This window comes from Lissotriton helveticus, chromosome 4_1, assembly GCF_964261635.1.
Source record: "Lissotriton helveticus chromosome 4_1, aLisHel1.1, whole genome shotgun sequence".
Classification (NCBI taxonomy): Eukaryota; Metazoa; Chordata; class Amphibia; order Caudata; family Salamandridae; genus Lissotriton; species Lissotriton helveticus.
Window position 1 is genome coordinate 687,614,616 of NC_136063.1, and position 19,536 is coordinate 687,634,151.

At 44.2% G+C, this 19,536-nt stretch overlaps 1 protein-coding gene across 1 annotated transcript in view; it reads right to left on the reverse strand.

Annotated features, from left to right (window-relative positions):
- The window catches only part of SNTG1 (syntrophin gamma 1), a 1,650,669-nt gene that overhangs the window by 191,133 nt on the left and 1,440,000 nt on the right, over window positions 1–19,536 (reverse strand). The window contains exon 16 of the mRNA XM_078686185.1: window positions 7,333–7,443. Coding sequence (XP_078542311.1) covers window positions 7,333–7,443 — 111 coding nt within the window. The remainder of the gene's footprint in view (window positions 1–7,332; window positions 7,444–19,536) is intronic.

Sequence of the window (19,536 nt, forward strand, 5' to 3'; positions counted from 1 at the left end):
AGCCAACCTTATAGACCAGCTATCCTAGTGGTATCGTGGACAGAACAGTCTTAGGCTAAAAGACTCTTGAGGGTGTGTAAGTCCAGCTGTTTTACCATATGTAACCCCTTGAATACCAAATGAAAGGACACCACACAGGATATATATAAAATATATATGTATGTATTCACTAACACACTCCTCTGAACTCTTTATGAGGTCAGAGGCAAAAGCACATAACAAGTTACACTTAGAAATACTTTAAATAGCACAATTTTACAGTTAGGCCCTAAGGGTGCGTAAAACCATATACTAAGTAAGTGGTATAAGAACCACGGCTTGGGAAAGGAGAAGGCCTAGGGCCTAGGGAATCGCTGGGGCTACACTATCTGACCCTTAGGTTAGGAGTAGGAGGCCCACAGGCGGCGCGTGCAGTGTCAGTACACCCACGCGAGAGTCAATAGAAAGTCAATGGGAACTTTAAAGGTAAGTAATCGCACATTTAGGACACTTCCGGTCTAACTAGGAAAGTAGAACTAGCAAAACTAGACACTAGGATAGTCAATCCCTACAGGAGCACCGAAGTACTCGCGTTACCTCACCCACGGGCTGCGGGTGCATAGGTGTCAAAGTGTGTCGGGTTTTCTCGTTGATTCCTATGGAGCCTTGGAAGAAGATGCTGCAGGAGACCAGGAGGAAGATGTCCGGATGGATCCAAGGGTGGATCTAGGATGAAGAGTACCTGAAAGCAGAGGGGAAAGAGTCTAGGTCACTAGCCAGTGACCGGGTGGAACCAGGGAGGAACCAGACGTCGTCGAGGGGCAATCAGGTGTGGATGTGAAGCTTGTCGTTGCAGCCACGCGGACCAGGAGGCGTCGAGGACGACCAGGTGCTGGAGAGGAGCTGTCCAACGAAGGTTCTCGCAGATGGAGGGGTCGACTTCAAGATTGGAGCCAACAAGCTTAAGCAAAGGTAACCCACGCAGGATATACAAGGAGCTTCTGGTGCAGACCAGGAGGGTCTGAGGTACTTCACCATTTCAGGGAAGCAAGTGCCAGTCTGGGGCAACCAGACTAGCGATGGATTTTCAAAGGAATCGTCGTCACAGGGCTACTAGCCAACTGGCCAGCAACCGGGACAACGCGTCAAGCAGAACACAAGCAGAAGGGCCCCACGCAGATCTCGTGGAGTGCTGGTCTTCGGTGCAGGTGGAGCTCGGTGTTGGGGTGTCTCAGTCCCCAGTGCACACCTTCGAGGATGCCTCAGGAGCTGCGCTGTTAGCAAGTTGAAGACTTTCCAAGTTGCCTGGTTCCACGGATTCCGACGCCTTCCACGGAGTTCAGCTGTGCTGGAGTCATGCAGTGGAGTCAGAGGAGTCCTGGAGTCGAGGTCTTGTCAAGCTCTGCACTCGAGTTCCAGTGGGAACGGGGACAAAGCAAGCCGTCGAGTTGCTGGATGGTGCCTGGTTTCCCAGGGTGGTCACTCCTTGGCCACAAGGGAGATTCTTCAGTCTTCAAGTTGGTTGAATGTCGAAGGGTCCAGAGTTTCATTTCAAAGTTTCATCAGGATTAATCTAAAGTCTCCTGGGTCAGCTCCTATCTTTATACTACTAAAGGGGGCAGGGCTACTCACTAGCTCCCTCCTATGGATCGGACCAGGAAGGGGGGTGGTTACACCCCCTTTCCTTTGTGAAGTTTTGCGCCAGAGCTGGGACTGGAGTGCCCCAGCAACCGGTTTGAACTGGGGTATGCATGGAGCACCTAGTGTGCCCCAGGCATGTCTCATTCTATTCAGCCCTCCCTGTCCCAATACACAAAATCCTGTCTGGGGTGGTGCTCGCACCTCTCCGGGCAGGAAACCTATTGTCCAGGCCTCCCTCACTGGAAGGAATCCCAGCAGCAGGAGGTTAGACTTGTGTCTATGGCAGCAGCATCCATTTTGTGACGCTGGGGCTCTGGTTAACTTTAACCGGGATAGTCAGCAACAACATGTCTTCTCCCTCTAGAAGGGTGGAATGCTACCCCCGTCGCCAGAATTGGCGAGGGGGTAGTATTCCAAAGCGAATGACACCTTACACGACATGTTTAGATAAAGCCAAACCAAAGTTAGCATTTAATCGCAAGGTTCATAATGCACTTAAGAGTATATGGTATGGCCATATCATAGAACAGCTATAAGAACATGGTTCCAAAAGCTGCAGACAGGCGCAGCTCATGCTAGAGCACCATCTCACACATAACCAAGCACTCTGCCTCCAGGATTGTTAAGGCCTGCCATAGGAGTGACTTATAGGTTACTGTGTGTCCATATTTAAGGGTAGATATAGGAATACTATACCTAAGCAAGGGGTGACTACATGACCTTGCCCCAGCTGAGTGATCAGCCAGTTGTGTCAGTTTGAGTGGCCAGCCAGGGGTGGCATAATACATGCTGCAGCCCCTGGTAGGCCTTGGTTACACCTATGCCCTGAGAACCTAGGGTACACTTCTACAGGGGCTGATAAGGTGAACCAATTCCCAATTGTGGATGTACCTAAAGTACATGGTGTGAATTTAGAGAGAGTGCATCTGGGCTGTGGGTCTGATTAGCAGGCCCACAGCCACATCTAAGTCGAAAACAAGTAAAGCAAAAGCAAAAAGTGGGGGTGACCATAGGAAGCAGACCCTACTCTTCTATACTCTTGGCATTTAATTTAATGGCAATTTCTTCACAAGACTCAAGGCTACCATTATGCCTGTTGGTAGTCCTGTTAAACCATATTCAACATGTGCTACATTGGTTTACAGTAATGTTTTGCAAAGGTATTAGAGTTTGACCAATCAGCAGCCCTAAGGATGTGCTTTAATCTTCCACCTTTCCAAAAAGATTGGCTGGTTATAGCTCCTTTCATGGAGTGCGCTTGAAACGTCTTAAGGTCAACACCTGCCAAATTCATCGTCCATTTAACCAACCTTGCTATTGAAGCAGACGTTATAGCCTTGAAAGATTTCACAAATGAGATGAGTAGGTGCTCAACACCATCAGAATGATGCTCACTCATTCTGGAATCATATTCTCTCATGCAATCTACTACGCACAACTTTTTGAGAGAGTTAAGCCTAGTATAACAATTATTGTCGGACATAGTCTTATTTCTTCTAATATAATTTGAAATCTCACTCCAAAGGCATCGTAAACCCTGTTACTTACCTCTAAAGCTTTAACATCCGATACACCTAATCAGGAAATTAGAGAAGAGAAGCTAGTTTCATAGAATGTCTCTTCCTTTCTAAATATCGGTCACTAGGCCATGCTGTGAAAAGATCCAGGACTAGTTCAACGTTCCAAAAGGTCTCATATCTCATCTGGGGGGTCTGCTTAACCTAATGGTCTTAAGAATTCTACATACTATGACATTTTTCCCAATGCTTAATGGTAGCCTCCAGTTTTGTAATTAAGTAGTGATTGTCCTAATTCAAAGCCAAGAGCATCTGGATTTCATTAAAGACACAGAGGCTAACATTATCCCACCCTCCCATCCCTGGAGTTGGTTGAAGGGTTTGGATAACGAAATGAATAACAATACAAAACTAAAGGAGGTTAATAAAATGTACTATGGACAGAAGTGCCCTCAGACCTTCCTGCAAGCTACTAGATATGCAATTGTAGAAGCAATGGAATTATGCCAAAAACACATTGATGTGGATTTCCAGTCTGGATTTGACCACAGGGTCAAATGTAAACCGGACAATGCCAAACATTAAAATACTATATACAACATTTCATGAAATAATTGAGCCCATTGGCAATTACTTGAATAGCTTCTACCTTTTTTTATGAAACTTTATAAGCACTCAGGGGCTGATTTACTAAGAACTTGTGTTATACTTACCTGACGCGTCATTCCAGGGAAATGCTAGTCCCTAAAATGGAATTATAAAGCCACACAAGGGACTATTTGTGGTGGCTTAAGTGACTTGGGCCCCGATGTAGGTAAAATAGATTTACCGATTTTTAATTACCGAATTTTACCGATTCGGTAATTAAAAATCGGTAAATCTAAGGGGTGGATATGTAGGAACATCCAGATGTTCCTTTTACCGAATCGGTAAATATCTGTATTTACCGATTCGGTAAGACCGACCAGTAAAGCCCCAATCATTCCTATGGGCTTTGAAGCCCATAGGAAAGAATGGGGCATTACCGGTCGGTATTTACCGAATCGGTAAATACAGATTTTGACAAGGGTGCAGGGGGTGTCACTTTGACACCCTCTAGCACCCCCAAAAAAGATTCGGGGTCCATGTGACAGGCAGACCTGCCCTAAGGGCAGGTCTGCCTGTCATATGGCACAGGTGTGCATGCACACATGTGCATGCACACCGGAATCGGTATTTTACAATCAAATATATTTGATGGTAAAATACAGATTCGGTAAGGGTTGTGGGACTCAGAAGAGTCCCACCTACATATCAAAATTACCGATTAGGTATAAATTCCGATTCGGTATTTTACAGAATCGGTAAATTTACTGATCGGTAAATTTACTGATTCTGTAAAATATGTGGCCCTACATACCATTTACTGAATACCGGTCGGTAACAGCCGAAAATACCGATTTTCGGCCGTTACCGACCGACCTACATCGGGCCCTTGGTAACAAAATGTAGATCAACACAGCAGTTTGAACTGCATTACATTTCGTGGTGGTAGGCGTTCCATAGGCATCCCTGTGCATCAACCCATGGCATCTTAAATCCACTGCTGTTAGACTAGCTGTTCAACATGTATAAGAACCTCATTCTCTAAGGAAAGACTTACTGTTTGAGTCAAGCTGAAAATGTTAGCCAATGATTACTCGTATGAAAGAGACCAACCATATGTATAGAATTGTTTTGGCCTTGCAGGAGTTCAGTCACATTTAGGCTAGTTTTACTAACATTTTGCAGTGTGTTTGCATCACAAAATTGGTGCAAATAAGTGTCAACATTTTTTTGTTATTTATTTCCCAGTTGTGTTACTTAACATCAAGTGGGTGGTACATGGGCGTTTGAAGTGCAACTACTGATGCCTTTTGACCCAAAACTCTATCTACTAAAAATTTGAGACAAGGTTTTGGGTAAAAAAAATAATGCCACTTGAAAGCAGATGTTAAAAGGAGAAATGCCTTTATTTCTCCTTTCTTTTCCGACTTTGGATTGTGTGCTGCACTGTACAGAGTAAGAAAAGTTTTAAAAGTTGTCTAGGCATAGTATTTTGTACTGGAAGGGAACCCTTCCAGTACTAAACTTGTGCGAGACTCATGAGCACACCCTTACAATATGGTGCAAAGGAGGGTGAGTGGTGCTCAGCAGCAAAACCCTACACCAGCATTAGGGTGAGCGGAGGAGAGAGCCATATCGCTGTAGATATGGCACTCTCCTGCTCCCTCTCTGTCATGCCACAAAGCGCAGCTTATTTGGCTGCTGCTCTGCGTTGGGTGACAATTTCATGAATCTGGCCCTTCATGTCAAGACTGTGACCTCTTTCCCTCCTATCTTAAATTACCCATTCCCAAAATTGTTGAAGAATTTTTATATGATCAAGAATTCTGACCCATGATCATAAATTGAGCCCTCAGAAAATTATGCAATGGTTTGACAAAACAAGTTTTTGAAGAGCTGCAAACACCTGTGTTGTCAGCGCTGTTCCTTAAGTTGTCATTAGAGAGTTTTGTGAAATCCTGAGTGTGCCATAAAGATCAAGTAGGGCCTTTTGATATAAACACCTGTGAGTAATATTGGCACCCTAGATGTTATAACTGTGTTGTAACTCGATTTCGAGCCCAGCAAACCGTTTACCACTATGAATTTCATTTCAAGTGTGGAGTATAATAAACATTTTCGAGGGGGTGTTATATTAGAAGAATGAGGCTAAGCTAGTTGAATGCTCGCTGCTGAAATGTGTGTTGGCATGCAGGTCACGACTTTGAGTTCCGGCACATCGAACTTAGCCTTCCTGCTTTCTGAGGTCAGTAAAAGAGTATCCTCAAAATGGGTAATAGTGAGGAGTGGCTCGTGCAGGTAAGAGCGGTTGGACGGGGTGGGGAGAGTCAACAGGCAGCAGCGAGGTACCGTTAAATTAAAATAAAAAGAAAACCACTTACCCTGTGTTCATTGACTAGGCAATGCGGCGATCACAGGGTAAGTGGTTTTATATATTTTTATATTTAACTTTATCTACCCGTTAACTGCATCCTTCACCCATCCCACCCACCCCACTGCTCTTACCTTGCCAGCCGCGCCTGTGATTACAGGCCAGCTTCTGAAGGCAGAGTTGTCTCTGTTTAGGTACTTGTACAATCCTCATCATCACAAAGTCACCCTAGCAATTTGGTGCTCCTAGAGAATGTAATAGGTGTGTGCCTGAATGAGGAATCTAAAGGGCTCTCGACTAACAGCGGGTATTCTTCTCTCCTTTAATAAAGGACTTCGGGGCATATTACCAACAACTAGCGATAATTTTTGTCTCTAACTTGTTTAGAGACAAAAATTATCGCCGCACATCGGCGATTTTTATCGCAGATAAACCTTGCTATTAGCAAGGTTTATCGCAAATGCGATAAAAAACGGCCGCAATGCATGAATATCGCTGAAAAGTCAGCGATATTCATGCATTATCGAGCAAATGCTCTTAGCCATGTTATCCACCTCCCATTGGATAACATGGCTAAGAACTGCTCAGGGCAGGTGTTAGCTTTTGGAGATATTCGCGCTTAGCGCAAATATCTCCAAAAGTTGGTAATAGGAGATAGCGATGTTAGCGACTGTTTCCAGTCGCTAACATCTTGGCACGCCCACTTTGCATATCATTAGTGATAAATATCACTGACATGCAAAGTGGGGCCCATGATGGTCGCTATCTCCTATTAGCTGTCGCTAACTGGTGTTAGCGACAGCTTGGTAATAGGGAGATAATTTTATCTCCGCTTTCTTGGCTTTTAAAGCCAAAAAAGCGGAGATAAAACCCCTTGATAATATACCCCTTCATTTCTCAGTCTTTAATGGCAGTGGGGAGGGGGGAAATCTGGTGGGACATTAGTCATTATAGCAAGTGGTTTGAACAGATGTGAATAATGTCATTGGGAGGTGTTAAAATTCTCACTCTTTGGTGCTCCTCAAATTAGCTTACAAAAGTTAAATGAAAGCCCCAAGACACTTTTGAAAAAAGTTTTTGCTGCAATTCCAAGCACACTAATTTAATGCAGTAATCCTCACTTTAAACGGTTATACATTCATCTTCAGTAAACCTGGGATGGCCGTTGGCTATTTTGTCTCCTACCTGCTGTTGTTCATACATTTTAATTGTTCTGCTTCCAGTCATATGCCAATTTACCTTTGCCTCAATTTGTTTTGTATCTGGATTCTGGAACAAAAATTTTATTTTGCTCTTGCCGTCATCAGAAGAACCTTTTAACTGGGAAAATTTGTACCTCCAAAGTACAGCCTAGGAAAAAACAAAAGACATTTTACAAATGAGCACAAGCCAAAATAGAATTAGTTTACTGCAGAGGTCATGTCTCACCTAGCTTGTTCAAAACATGTAGCAGTTCATTAGGCGACAAATGCACTGTTCTCTCGCCTGCAGTTACTAACATAAAATGGATGCAACAAACTGTACGGTTGGGAGACTATTATTCTAAATTTCAGCTAGAAATCATTTACAAATTGCCTCTACAAGGCATTTGGCTTAATTTGACCCACGTTAACATGAAGCTCGCTAGATAATTGCATTGCTTTTCCAAAAAAAAGCAAACACGTATTTCCTTTCTGTATATCATACCAACCACAGCAAATAAATTCCACATTTTACAGCATAATATTTTTTTGCTAAATATAGTCTTGACTTTCATCGCCCTTTCCCATCTGAAAATTGTGAAGTACACAAACTCGAATTAGTTATCAGAATAATTTGCAAGGCATTAATGGATGGCAAGACACTTGGGCATAGGTAGGAGTCAAAGTACTTGGGGGAATATTTACAATAAGTGGCGCATCCCTGCATATCAGCAGGGATGCGCCACTTATTGTGCGCCATGCCTACCGCCACCATGGATGCGCCGCATTTACAATGCGGCGCACCATGGGGCAAAACGGCACAGATGCGTCACGCATCTGTGCCGTAAAAGTGACGCAATGCTGGAGTTTCGACGCAGCTCCAGCAATGCTCTGGGGGGCCCTATCTTGTTAATGCTGCGTCAATCCTTACGCCTGCTTCGAGCAGGCGCAGGGTTTTGACGCAGCATGGGCCCCAAAGTGACTGAGTGAAATCTTGTAGAGTTCACTCAGCCACTTTTAGAAGGTGTTCCTGCGCCGGAACGCCCCTCCCTGCGCAGGAACACCTCCTTCTGGCGCAGGGCTTTACAACGTGACGCATCTCCCAGATGCGTCACATTGTAAATACCCCGCACCATATCGCATCTTTTGCGCTGCAGCTGCGTCACAAAAGTGACGAAACGGCGGCGTAAAAGACGCGCAAGGGGCTTGTAAATCTGCCCCATAGTTATGAGTAGGGGTAGACTTACTAGTGACCAGGGAGTTGTAGAGATTTTAGATTCTATGAAGGGGTAGAGAGAGATGGTAGGAGGTGAAGATTAACTGGGGTGTATATACTGGCATTGGTTATAGGACATTGGCAGGAGTTGAGATAGGTATTCTTACAGGTAGAGACAGAGCAGTTTAGGTAGGGTAGAGGTACTAAGGATATGCAGGGGGTAGTGGTGCTGTTGCAGGGATTCTGATCAGAAACAGAACTATGCTTGGGGCCATAGAACATCAGTATGTAGGGACTGAGGGCCCGATGTAGGTAAATCCCATTTACCGATTTTGAAATACCGAATCCTACCGATTCGGTATTCCAAAATCGGTAAATGGGATGTAGGTCCCAACATCTGGATTTGTTACCGAATCCTTAACAATTCTTAAATTACAGATTCGGTAAATACCGAATCGGTAATGCCCATTCATTCCTATGGGCTTTGAAGCCCATAGGAATGATTAGGCATTACCGATTCGATATTTACCGAATCGGTAATTTAAGAATTCACAAGGGTGCAGAGGGTGTCACTTTGACACCCTCTAGCACCCCCAAAACGGGCATGTGTGCAATGTGGCACACAGACATGCCCTAAGGGCACGTCTGTCTGTCACATGGCACATGTGTACATGCACAGATGTGCATGTACACAGGAATCGGTTTTTTACCATGGATTTGTATTCCATGGTAAAATACCGATTCTGTAGGCCATGTGCTGATGGAACATTGGCTACCTACATTGCATTTCCGGTAGTTCTACCGAATCGTTATCATTACAGAATCGGTAAATATTACCGATTAGGTAACTTTACCGATTCGGAAATGATAACGAATCGGTAAAATTACCGAAAATGTGCCCCTACATCTCGATAGCCCTTTACCGATCGGAAACGGCCGAAAATCGGTATTTTCGGCCGATTCCGATCGGTAAAGGGCTACCTACATCGGGCCCTGAGTCACCATACCACATCAGTATCCATGAGCCTGAGTGCTTAGCTATAGTGCCTCACTTGCCCTTCTAACCTTTCCAGAGAAACCAGTGAGCTGGCATCACAGAACATAACATTCTCGATCCTCTCAGGGATCGTGGCAACAGGACACACCCTTTCGTTCTCTTATTCATACTTGTCAACAATAAGATAAACAAGAGACACGAAGGAAGTTTTTAATTTTTATTTAAACTATTGTGTTCTAAGATGCAGTATTTGCACCACAATTAGAAAACAAATGCATACGAAAGATATTGTTAGCATGATTAATAATCCATATACCATTAAAAGCTATGTCATGTTATAAAACAGATTAGCCTAACCACCCCGCTTCAAACTGAAACTAAATGATTATACAACAAAGATCTCTGGGATTAATGGCGGACCCCGTACCTTAGCATACATAGATGGATGTACTACATTTCCGCTGACACAGTAATCTTGCTTCAGTGTGTTATTTCAGAACTCCTGTCCCCAGTTATATGACAAGACATGTTTGCATGCAAACAGCAGCTGCATTCTCATTATATGCCTAGGTACTAGTGCCCGACCAGAGAGAAACACAAGGGGCATTGTTTTTTTACCTTGTCTATGGTGTTAGACTAGATCCCAGGAAGAGGACCGAACATGAAAACATAAGCAGGGTGTGTGTAGAAATAAAATGTGGTGCAAAAGTGAGCATGTTTTTTGTAGTAATGTGTGCAAAAGAAATGCAGCCTACAACGTGCACCATTAGGTATAAATAAGGGTAATGGTGCTAGGGTAGAGAAAGAATAAGTGTTAAAGGTGCATATGTAATGGTAGGAGTAAGAGTATTAGGATTTAAGAAATGATTAAGGTGCCATGATCTAAGTAGAGGTAAAGGTATTATGGCTTAGTGATGTGTGGAAGTACTAGAGTTCAATTAGGGGTAGACGTACTATGGTAGGGGTACAGACAGTAGAGTAATGGTTGAGATACCATGGTAGAGGCAGGGGTAAAATTACAAGAGTATAAGAAGGTGTTTAAAACAAGAAGGATAGAAGAGGTAATGGGTAGAAATAAACGTACTGGGCTTTAGTCAGAAGTTGGGGCACTGTTGTATAAGTAGGATAGGTGTATAGGTAATAGGGTGGAAGTAGGGGTTTATGTACTAGATACAAGGAAGTGGCTGCAATAAGTAGTTTGCAGGTGGCAGTACAGATACTAGTATATAGGCAAGTTAAATGTGTTAGGGCATAGGAAAGGACAGAGGTACAAGAGTGTAAATAGGGGTAGAGGTAACAGGGTATAGAAAGACATAGCTGCAAAAGGCTTAGGCGAGGGAAAAAGTAAAAGGATAAAGGTAAACATTGTGGCACCATGAAATAGGTATGGATGGAAGTTCAAAGGTATTGTTCAAGTTTGAGGTACTAGGGTATAGGCAGAATTAATGGGCATCTGTAAAAAACATTTAAAGTATAAGCGGAAAGTGACCAGGATACAGTATGAATCAAAGAAGAGCAAAAAGTGACAGTGGACAGCTATAGAAGAAGAAATAGAAAATATAAATGACAAATAAGATATTTAAGGTGCCAGAAAAATGACATTTTAAACATTATTTTTACACGTGAGACACTTTTCAAGGTACATACAAAATTCTCCGCATTACAATCATTTACAAAAATTTGAGGAAACTGTTTTGTGGAGAATGTTTTTTTAAACCAGTTTTCCTTAAATCACTTTTTTTCTCCAGGGTCACATACAACTGAAGAGAGTCAGGTTTGGTATGCATGGGTGAGAATGAAGGTCCAGTCATGAGACAGCAGGTTTGATGCAGCATTACATTCAAAGAGTCATTAGAAGCAGTATTGCGAAAATTGTTTGCCTCAGGGGCATAGGACAGAGTAACAGGGTAGTAGGTTGATTTAGCAGAAGCTGGTCATTAAAGCGTGCAAGAATGCACTGGTAAGGTTATGTGTATGTGTAAGTGCCATCTGTGAGAGCTAGAGAAGTTCTTTGGAAATGGAGCAGTGGGTAGGATGCACAGGTAAACGTCCAGCAGTGCAACTGCAACATGATAAAGGAATGGCTGCAGTAGATAGGTTTCTGTAGTACAAGTAAGGATACAAATGATTTGTTTGAAAAACAAACACGTACTGATGCCCCAGTGGGAAGTAAGGTGGTCACCGGTATTTATAATGTAGCCTGAGGCAGTTTCACTATTTTGCAGTTTGGAAGAAGAAATTCAAGCCTCTAAATTGAGATCCCTTCAAGTTTGACTAAATCCAACTTTGGATTAAAGCTGCAAAGTCTTCTTTGGAGGAAGGTGTATCCAACTTAACATAAGGTGCATGTGTGAAGCAGAGGACCTTGGCAGAGACACGCCTGTCTAAAACAGCCAAAGCAAAGTACATACATTAGCAGTGAAATATTCATCAGCCAAAGATGAAGACGCAGAATGACACCTACATCTAGACCTTTTGGAACCTATGCAAGAGAAATTCTTGTATCCCAAGGAGGAGTATGTTGATGTAGTTCAGGTAAGAGACTCTAGCTCAATGGAGCCCTGCATCCCATGAAACAATGAAAAGGGTGGATGTACATAAACATTCCTGACGTGGTCACAGAGTAAGACAAGAATTTAGATATCTCTATTGAAAAAGCAGCCATGGGAGGACTTAAGGTGTTTTTGACCATACAGTAATGGAGAGTGGCAAAAGAGAATCCAAGCTTTTTAGAATCAAGGTCCAATTATGGTTCCAATTTTTGGTATGACTTACGCATAACTATAAAAGTTGAGTATGAAGGAGGCAAGGAGGCAAGGGTCTGAGGAGGAAATCTGGAAGTTTCTTAATTAGAAATGAGGCAATGTAGCCAAGGCAAAATAAATGAGTATAGAGCTGTTGTCCTGCTACTGCTATCCAATTTGACATTTACATCATACTTGCAATCAATGACTCAGTCTCCCAGTAATGGCAGTGTTGGACCAGATACTCATCAGGTAGCGTTTCCCTGAACTTTTTTGCTTTTTCCGCCTGGGTGTTGCTGATTGTCGTATGTGACCTCCAGGCACTGGGCACATTCTCACTGTAAATATGGTGCAAAAGTGCGTGCACCCTTCCTACCTGTGTGGGGAAGTGATGCTGATTCAATGTTCTGAAACATGGGTTGATCTGTCCGCAGACCAGTAGGTGTGCACTGGCATCTATCTTGAGTAAACTCATGAGCTGCTTGCCATTATAGACCGCTGTGTATGAGCATCTGCACCTATGGTGCCAGTGAATGTGTATGCCGCCTGCCATCATGGGCTTGTGCATTAGCACAGACACTCATATTAGTTAAGCTCATGACCAGTCTAGTGAGCACACTCAGGCCCGGGAAGACTTGCACCCCGGGTGCTGAGGACTATATGTCCAACCTGCCAACACAGGTCTGTGTGCCCAGTAGTTCACGTGCACCCAGGTAGAGGGGAATACCTATGTGTGTTTTCACTACTTATGAGACGTTCTTTTCCCATAAAGGTTAACATGGGGAAGTGGCTGATATTACTTCGTGCAGAACTAGTGGATTGCAGTGGAGCAGCCTCATGATGTTTCCTATCAATGGATTCCCCATGCCATACTCTTTCCATTGGTAAAGGGGCTTTTGGCATAACTCGCTTAGAAATGTCACTTATAGAATATGTTACATCTCAAGATGGAATACCAAAAATATCTCCGGTAAAGATGACCCTTGTGGGTACTGGTCGGGCATTGCAGCGCCAGCCCGATGTGGAGCTTGCCCAATTTTGAAGCATGATACCCTTCTGGCGATGTGAGGGCACTTGCTCCTAAAGAGTTGCGCTCCCAGGGACTTATAGGGACTTGACTGAGCTGGTCACCGCAATATGTCTATCTTTGGTATAGGAACTGCATACCTTACTCTGTACATTGTGACTTCTTGTGTGCTGAAGTATCTGGCTCCTGTGGACACCAGGTTCAGGGGGGCACATCTGTGCATTACCCAAGTGTCAGCCACTATCCACAAGAACGGCATGCCTCTGCCATTTGAGGGCCGGATAGGATAGACTGGAGAGTTTGTGACACTTAGCCTCTAGAAGTTGGATCATGGCCCCATGAGCAAAGGGTGAGATACACTTGTGGGGACGTGGGACCTGAGAACCCAGACTGCATCGTGCACACTGCCAGATGACTCTGTTGTGCAGAGGATAACTGTTTCAACAGTGGCTGGCCTGGGCCAAGGACCTGCTGAAGTGTGCTCTCCAAGAGCCTTACTGCGGGCCTCCTGTTCGCTAGGAGATCTCAGGGACATCAAATATCCCCTGGTAAGGGACCTACACCATCTACCTGCGACATCTGGAAAGCGGTCCCCGTCCCAAGTGGCCACCTCGGCTACTGCATCCCACCTAGTATCGTGGTGTGAACCTGGAGTTAAGAGTGTCTAGTTGGTGGTGAGCTGAATCACTGGTTGGGGGACCCCACATGGCCCGTTTTGTCGATCATGCCACATCTCCCGTGCAACATGGCGACTGCATGCTCATTGCCTGCGGTGTCTGATTCACAGGGTAAGACCCTTGGAGGTGGGGGTGTACACATAGTAGTGCCTCATTCCACCTCATGCGTCTCTGCGCCTGTGTGAATGGACTGGTATGGGGCAACCTGTATCATTATGCACTTGACGTAGTGCCTCATTTCCAGGGGGGTATGGAATTGCATCTCTTCACTGTGTGTGAGACAGGAATTGCCTGGTGCATCCAATCTCAATGTGCACTGGTTACTGTGCCTCATTACCAGGGAGGTGAAGAATTTTCAACTCCACATGTTTGAAATCTGAATTGCCTAGTTCGACTCATACCAATGCGCATCAAACACTGTGCCCAGATTGCCTTTGCACAACCTTGATCATCGTATACCTATTGGGCGCCTCCTCAATTTGAGAGACTCCCCTGGATTACTCTCCATTATTTATTTATTTTATATATAGCGCGAACATAACCAGAAGGTATCGGGTATTAGAGAGCTGTACATAGCACCCATTGCGTTACATGAGGGCACATTCATTTTTTCTTAGGCCCGGGGAGATTAAGTGATTTGCCCGGAATCACAGGATGTTCAGCATTGTTGCTGAGACTCGAACCCAGTTCCCCAGATTCGAGGACGACCGTCCTAGCCGTTAGGCCAACTCCTCTCCCCATGCATCGGTTGCTCCCTTTTGACCCTCACCGTAGTGGACCATTTGCCCTCTCCACACCTGGCACCCCTGCCAGACATCTTGGCGACAGGTAGTAGCAAGAGAGAGATTGACTAGGTTGAAGGAACGCTTACAAGACAGTTCAGAGGTGGGTCAGGAGACTGCATGAGTTCTTGTGTTTGAGACCTGTGGGTGAACTTCCCAAGTAGCTGCTAAGCTTCCCTTGTTTACATCTGCCTCCTAATTAAAACTGCTACATACTCCCATCTGCTTCCTAAAGAACCAGACTAAGTGTGACTTTTGCCGCGGGTGGCCCGGTGTCCGGGAGGACACTGCGCCACCTTAAGACCAGGGTGGGGAAACGAAGAGAAATGCATTATTTCTCCTCGTTTTTGCTTTTTCCATGTGTGCTTCCTTGTGCAGCACACATTGAAAAAGCAAAATGACATGGTTTGTTTATGTGCAGGAAGGTGTCCCTTCCTGTACATAAACAAACCTTTTTAAAAATTCCATTTTGTAACTTTCGAAAGTTACAAAATGGTATTTTAGGATTGTTTATGTGCAGGAACGGACACTTTCCTACACATAACCAATCCTCCCCTGCAAACACACAGCCTTGCACTCTGGTGCAAGGATGCCTGCGTTGGCGCTAAGTTGTGAAACTTACCGCAATCACAGGGGGAAACGCAAGGCTGCACCACATTTTTGTAAATATGGTGCAGCCTTGCTTTTCCGAAGTGGCGGAGCGTGTCGTTAAGCCTAGGAGGCTAATGACATGCTCCGCCACTTGTCGTACTCATGGCCCATAGGTTTTAAAGGAGGAAAGTTTATATCTGCAGGCAGCATATTTTTTAAAAATGTTTTTGTAATTAAATAACTCATTGAATTGTTGCTTGTTTCGTGATGTTTTAAGGATTTATTTTGTTGAAAAAAAACTATGAAAAAGCTTAAATAAAGTTGGACAGAATGTTATAGATTTGCAGAACACACATGGTATGATGGGAAAGTATTTTCCTGATCTATGTGACAATGAAACCCGGATATTACACCAAATTTTTCACTGGCAATCAGTTTAGTAAGTTTCTACGTAATGTCCGAGAGCACACAATCAGTCTTTTCAAAGCTGATGGCAGTTCACCTCCCAACTCTCTGTTGGACTCTGGTCATACAAATGTGGAGGATCTCCTTTTTTTCAACCAGCCAGCCCGCCAGCATTTAGTTCATGTTGCTCTATGTCGTACAGGGTAGCTTGAAAAGAGAATCTTCAAGCTTCCATGCACCACTTGTTCATGCCCCAGTCACAGAGGGTGGGGGGAGTACACATTGTGCTCTTTTCTAGGAACAGCATCTATAAAGCACTCTCTTGCTCTCACACTTAGAAAGAGGAAACAACTAGGACAAATAAAGATATTTCTCCTTGCTGCAGCTCTGGTGGCGTACAATTCTGACACATTCAAGGTCTACCAATGTTGGGTAATCTAGGAATCTGTCAGAATCCACAGGTGAACACAAGGGAACACCCACTCTTCACCTGTGGACATGCCTCCATGATGTATATCCTGTATAAACACGTCCCCCTATTGTCTCTTTCTGTGAAAAATTGAAATATTGGTTGAAGGGGTGTGCACGCTTCTCAAGTAACATCCACAATCCTTGTCACGGTAAACCACAAAAGTCACTAAAACAACCTGTGCTAAACCGTTTGGTAGCTTGGCACAAAAGCATTCACGCTTAACTTAGAGGCAATGTATAGAGAATATGTGCAGCACACAAACAGTAAGAAAGTAAAAATACACACCATTTTAGGAAAATAGAGTAAAATTGAATACATTATTTGACATCAAAACAACTAAAATCTAATCAGTAGAATGAAGATACGGCATTTCAAAGATTTAAGGTAAGTATAGCACCTAAAAGTGCAAAGCGCCACTCACTGTTACCTGGTTGCGCGAGACTGAGTGAACGTCACAAGTTGAAGCTGACCACAATGGACAAAGTTACCTTCTAGAGTCCAACGTGAAGGTCTCCATTCATGATGAAGGAGGCCACTAGGAGCAAGAAGAGCGGCACAATGGTCGCAGATGTCAGGCGAAGAGCATGCTGGGTGTTCTGGATGGTCTTCGCTGTAGTACGAACATCCTATCAGGCATCACCAGAGGTCACTGCTGGAGATTCATGTCAGCGGTCCTCCCGGCCTGTCCCTGCTGTAGTGCTAAGTGCAGGTCTTCTGTTACAGGTCATTGTTGGTGGCCGCTGTAGCGTGTAGAGTCAGGCTCACCAGAGCTTTATGTTGGCAGTCAGCAAGAGCTGCAAGATCTTGGTGCTATTGAGCCCGTTAAGGGTTACAAAGAGCCCAAAAAATCAGGATTTTCCCTTTTCTTCAAGGAGAAGCTCAGCTGATGCAACGCCAAGGGTCCAAGACCTCGGAAGCACCTCTTGGGGATCAGGCAGCGGGTCAGCTGAGCAGTTGGCGGGAGGCCTCTGGAGATTGTTGCGTCTCTGTAGTAAGAACAGGTCATCAGCCAACTGAATTTTAATTTTACTAAGGTAGCACGGGAATCAGGAAAGAGGTCCTATTTACCTTCTTAGAGAGCAGGGCAGGCTTCAAGCAGCACAACAGTACTCCAGGGAGCAAGGCAGGCTGCAAGCAGCAGGGCAGTTCTCTGGGGAATAATGCAGGTCTCAAGCAGGCGGGCAGTCCTATGAAGAAAAAAATCAGTCCTTCTTCTGTAACGTTCACAGGTCCAGGGATGTACTGATGAGTAGCTCGGTAGGTGCAACATTTAACCTGGTGCCAGCCTTTGAAGTGGGGGGACCCAAACATTTGTTCCTGGAAGGTTCTTCCCTTCCTGACAAAGCTTCAAAAAGTCTAGGGTGACAAATGTCAGGTTCCTTTGTATACGCGCTTGAGACAGTCATTTGAAATGTAAGTGGAGCAGCATAGAGCTCTGACAGGATGGCAACTCATGCCAACAACTAGTCCCCCTTTGTCTTACCATCTGGGAGAAATACACAAAGGTCAACAGCTAAGCTACTCACAGTCTTGTGACCCAAGTAAGAAATTTTGAAATATGACTTAAAATCCCACTTTACCATTAAAGTGGATTTTGAAATACAATTCATTTAACTCCAAACTTGACATTCCTATCTGTTCCCAATCTTAAGTAGGCACCTATTAAATGTAATAAAGTAACACAGTGTTATCCAAAGTAAGATACAGATCTCACAGTAGAGGAAATTAGATTAAGGAGTTTTTCACAACCAGAACATGTAAAACTTCAAAACAAATGTCCCACGTTTTAATGAAAATGCACCCTGCTCACTGGGTATTTTCGAGCCTACCTTAGGGGTTACTGATATGTAAACAAAAGGAAGGTTTAGGCCTGGAAAAATATTCTTTTGCCAGGTTGAATTGGCAGTTTTAATAGTGCACTAGAGTCTACAGTAGCAGGCTTAAGACATCTTAGTAAGTGCTACTTAAGTGGGTTAAATATTCGGCACTGCAAGCCCACTAGGAGTATTTAATTTACGGGCCCTGACTGCATGAAGTATCACATACCAGGGATGTGAGAAATTGGGTTGTTGGTTGACTGGCGTGTGATCCCTGTTAAAGCAACAGCCACAATCCCTGGCCGGGTGAACCACGAAATTCACCAAATTAACCTGTGCTTAACCATAGGTATCTTGGCACGATAAGCAGTCAAGATAAGCTTAGGTAAAATGTGTAAAGTATTTTTGCAGCACACAAACAGTAATAAAGAGAATACACAACACAAGACAAATCCCACACCAATTTTGAAACATCGATTTTTTTCTTTTGGTGTCAAACTATTTATTACAATTTACTCTAATTAGTAGAACCAGCATTATGGATTTTTAGTGAAGTAAAAACTAGCACCTAAAAGATCAAAGCGCCAACCATGGACATCTATTTTTACGAGACTGGGTCAATGTAGAAAAATATGACCGACCGCGATGGAGCACAGGTTGCATACAAGAAGTGGTTTGGGCCTGATTGGCGCTTATCTTTAGACTTGTAAGAAGTTGCAAGGAAAATTTTCTGAGAAGGTAAAGTTTAGTGGGCCAAGGCTTCCAGGAGTGCTCAGGAAAGAATCGTTGTCATCGGGGAGCCACTGGACAAATTCACGGTGAAGATTTCTACATTCAGACTTAGTCACTTTTATGCAAGTTGAAGATCTCCAGTGGGACGAAGCAGGAGCATGTAGCCGAAAACAATTCCAGGAGGTCGGAAACCCCTTTGGTGAAGGACCGTTTCACAGCATTTGCTGCTGCGGAGAAGAACGTAGCGGGAGCAGCTGTTAAGTGAGGCCAAACGGCAATGACTATGGACAGATCGATGAACAAGGTGGTCCCGGTTTTCCCTTGGTTCGCACAGCAGTTTTCAGCCAAACATTGTTTCAGTTCCAAGTTTTGGATTTCGGTTATCTGAGCACCTTTAGCACCACAATCAAGGGTCCATGACTAGTGGGACACCACTTGAGGGTCAACGACTCACACAGGCTGGGTCTAGGTGTAGGTTGAAGATAGAAGAATAATTTTATGTCCCTGTGGCTCTGAACTGTAAGCCAGCCAAGTAGCCCCTGTCATTCGGGTGGTCCTGGGTTCAGGTGAAGAAACAGGGCTCACACAGCAAGACTGACCTCTGAGGGCTCAAGGCAGGATACATGCAGCAAATAAGTTCTTCTCGGTGCAGCAAAATAGCCTTGTGGCAAACACATCAGGCAACAGAAGCAGACAGTCCTCCAAAAGTCCTTCCACATGTCTAGAAAGTGAACTGACGGGTGTGCCTAAGGGCTCTTTTTGAATACTTGGTGCCTTCTTGGGAGAAGTTTCAAAAGGTTTT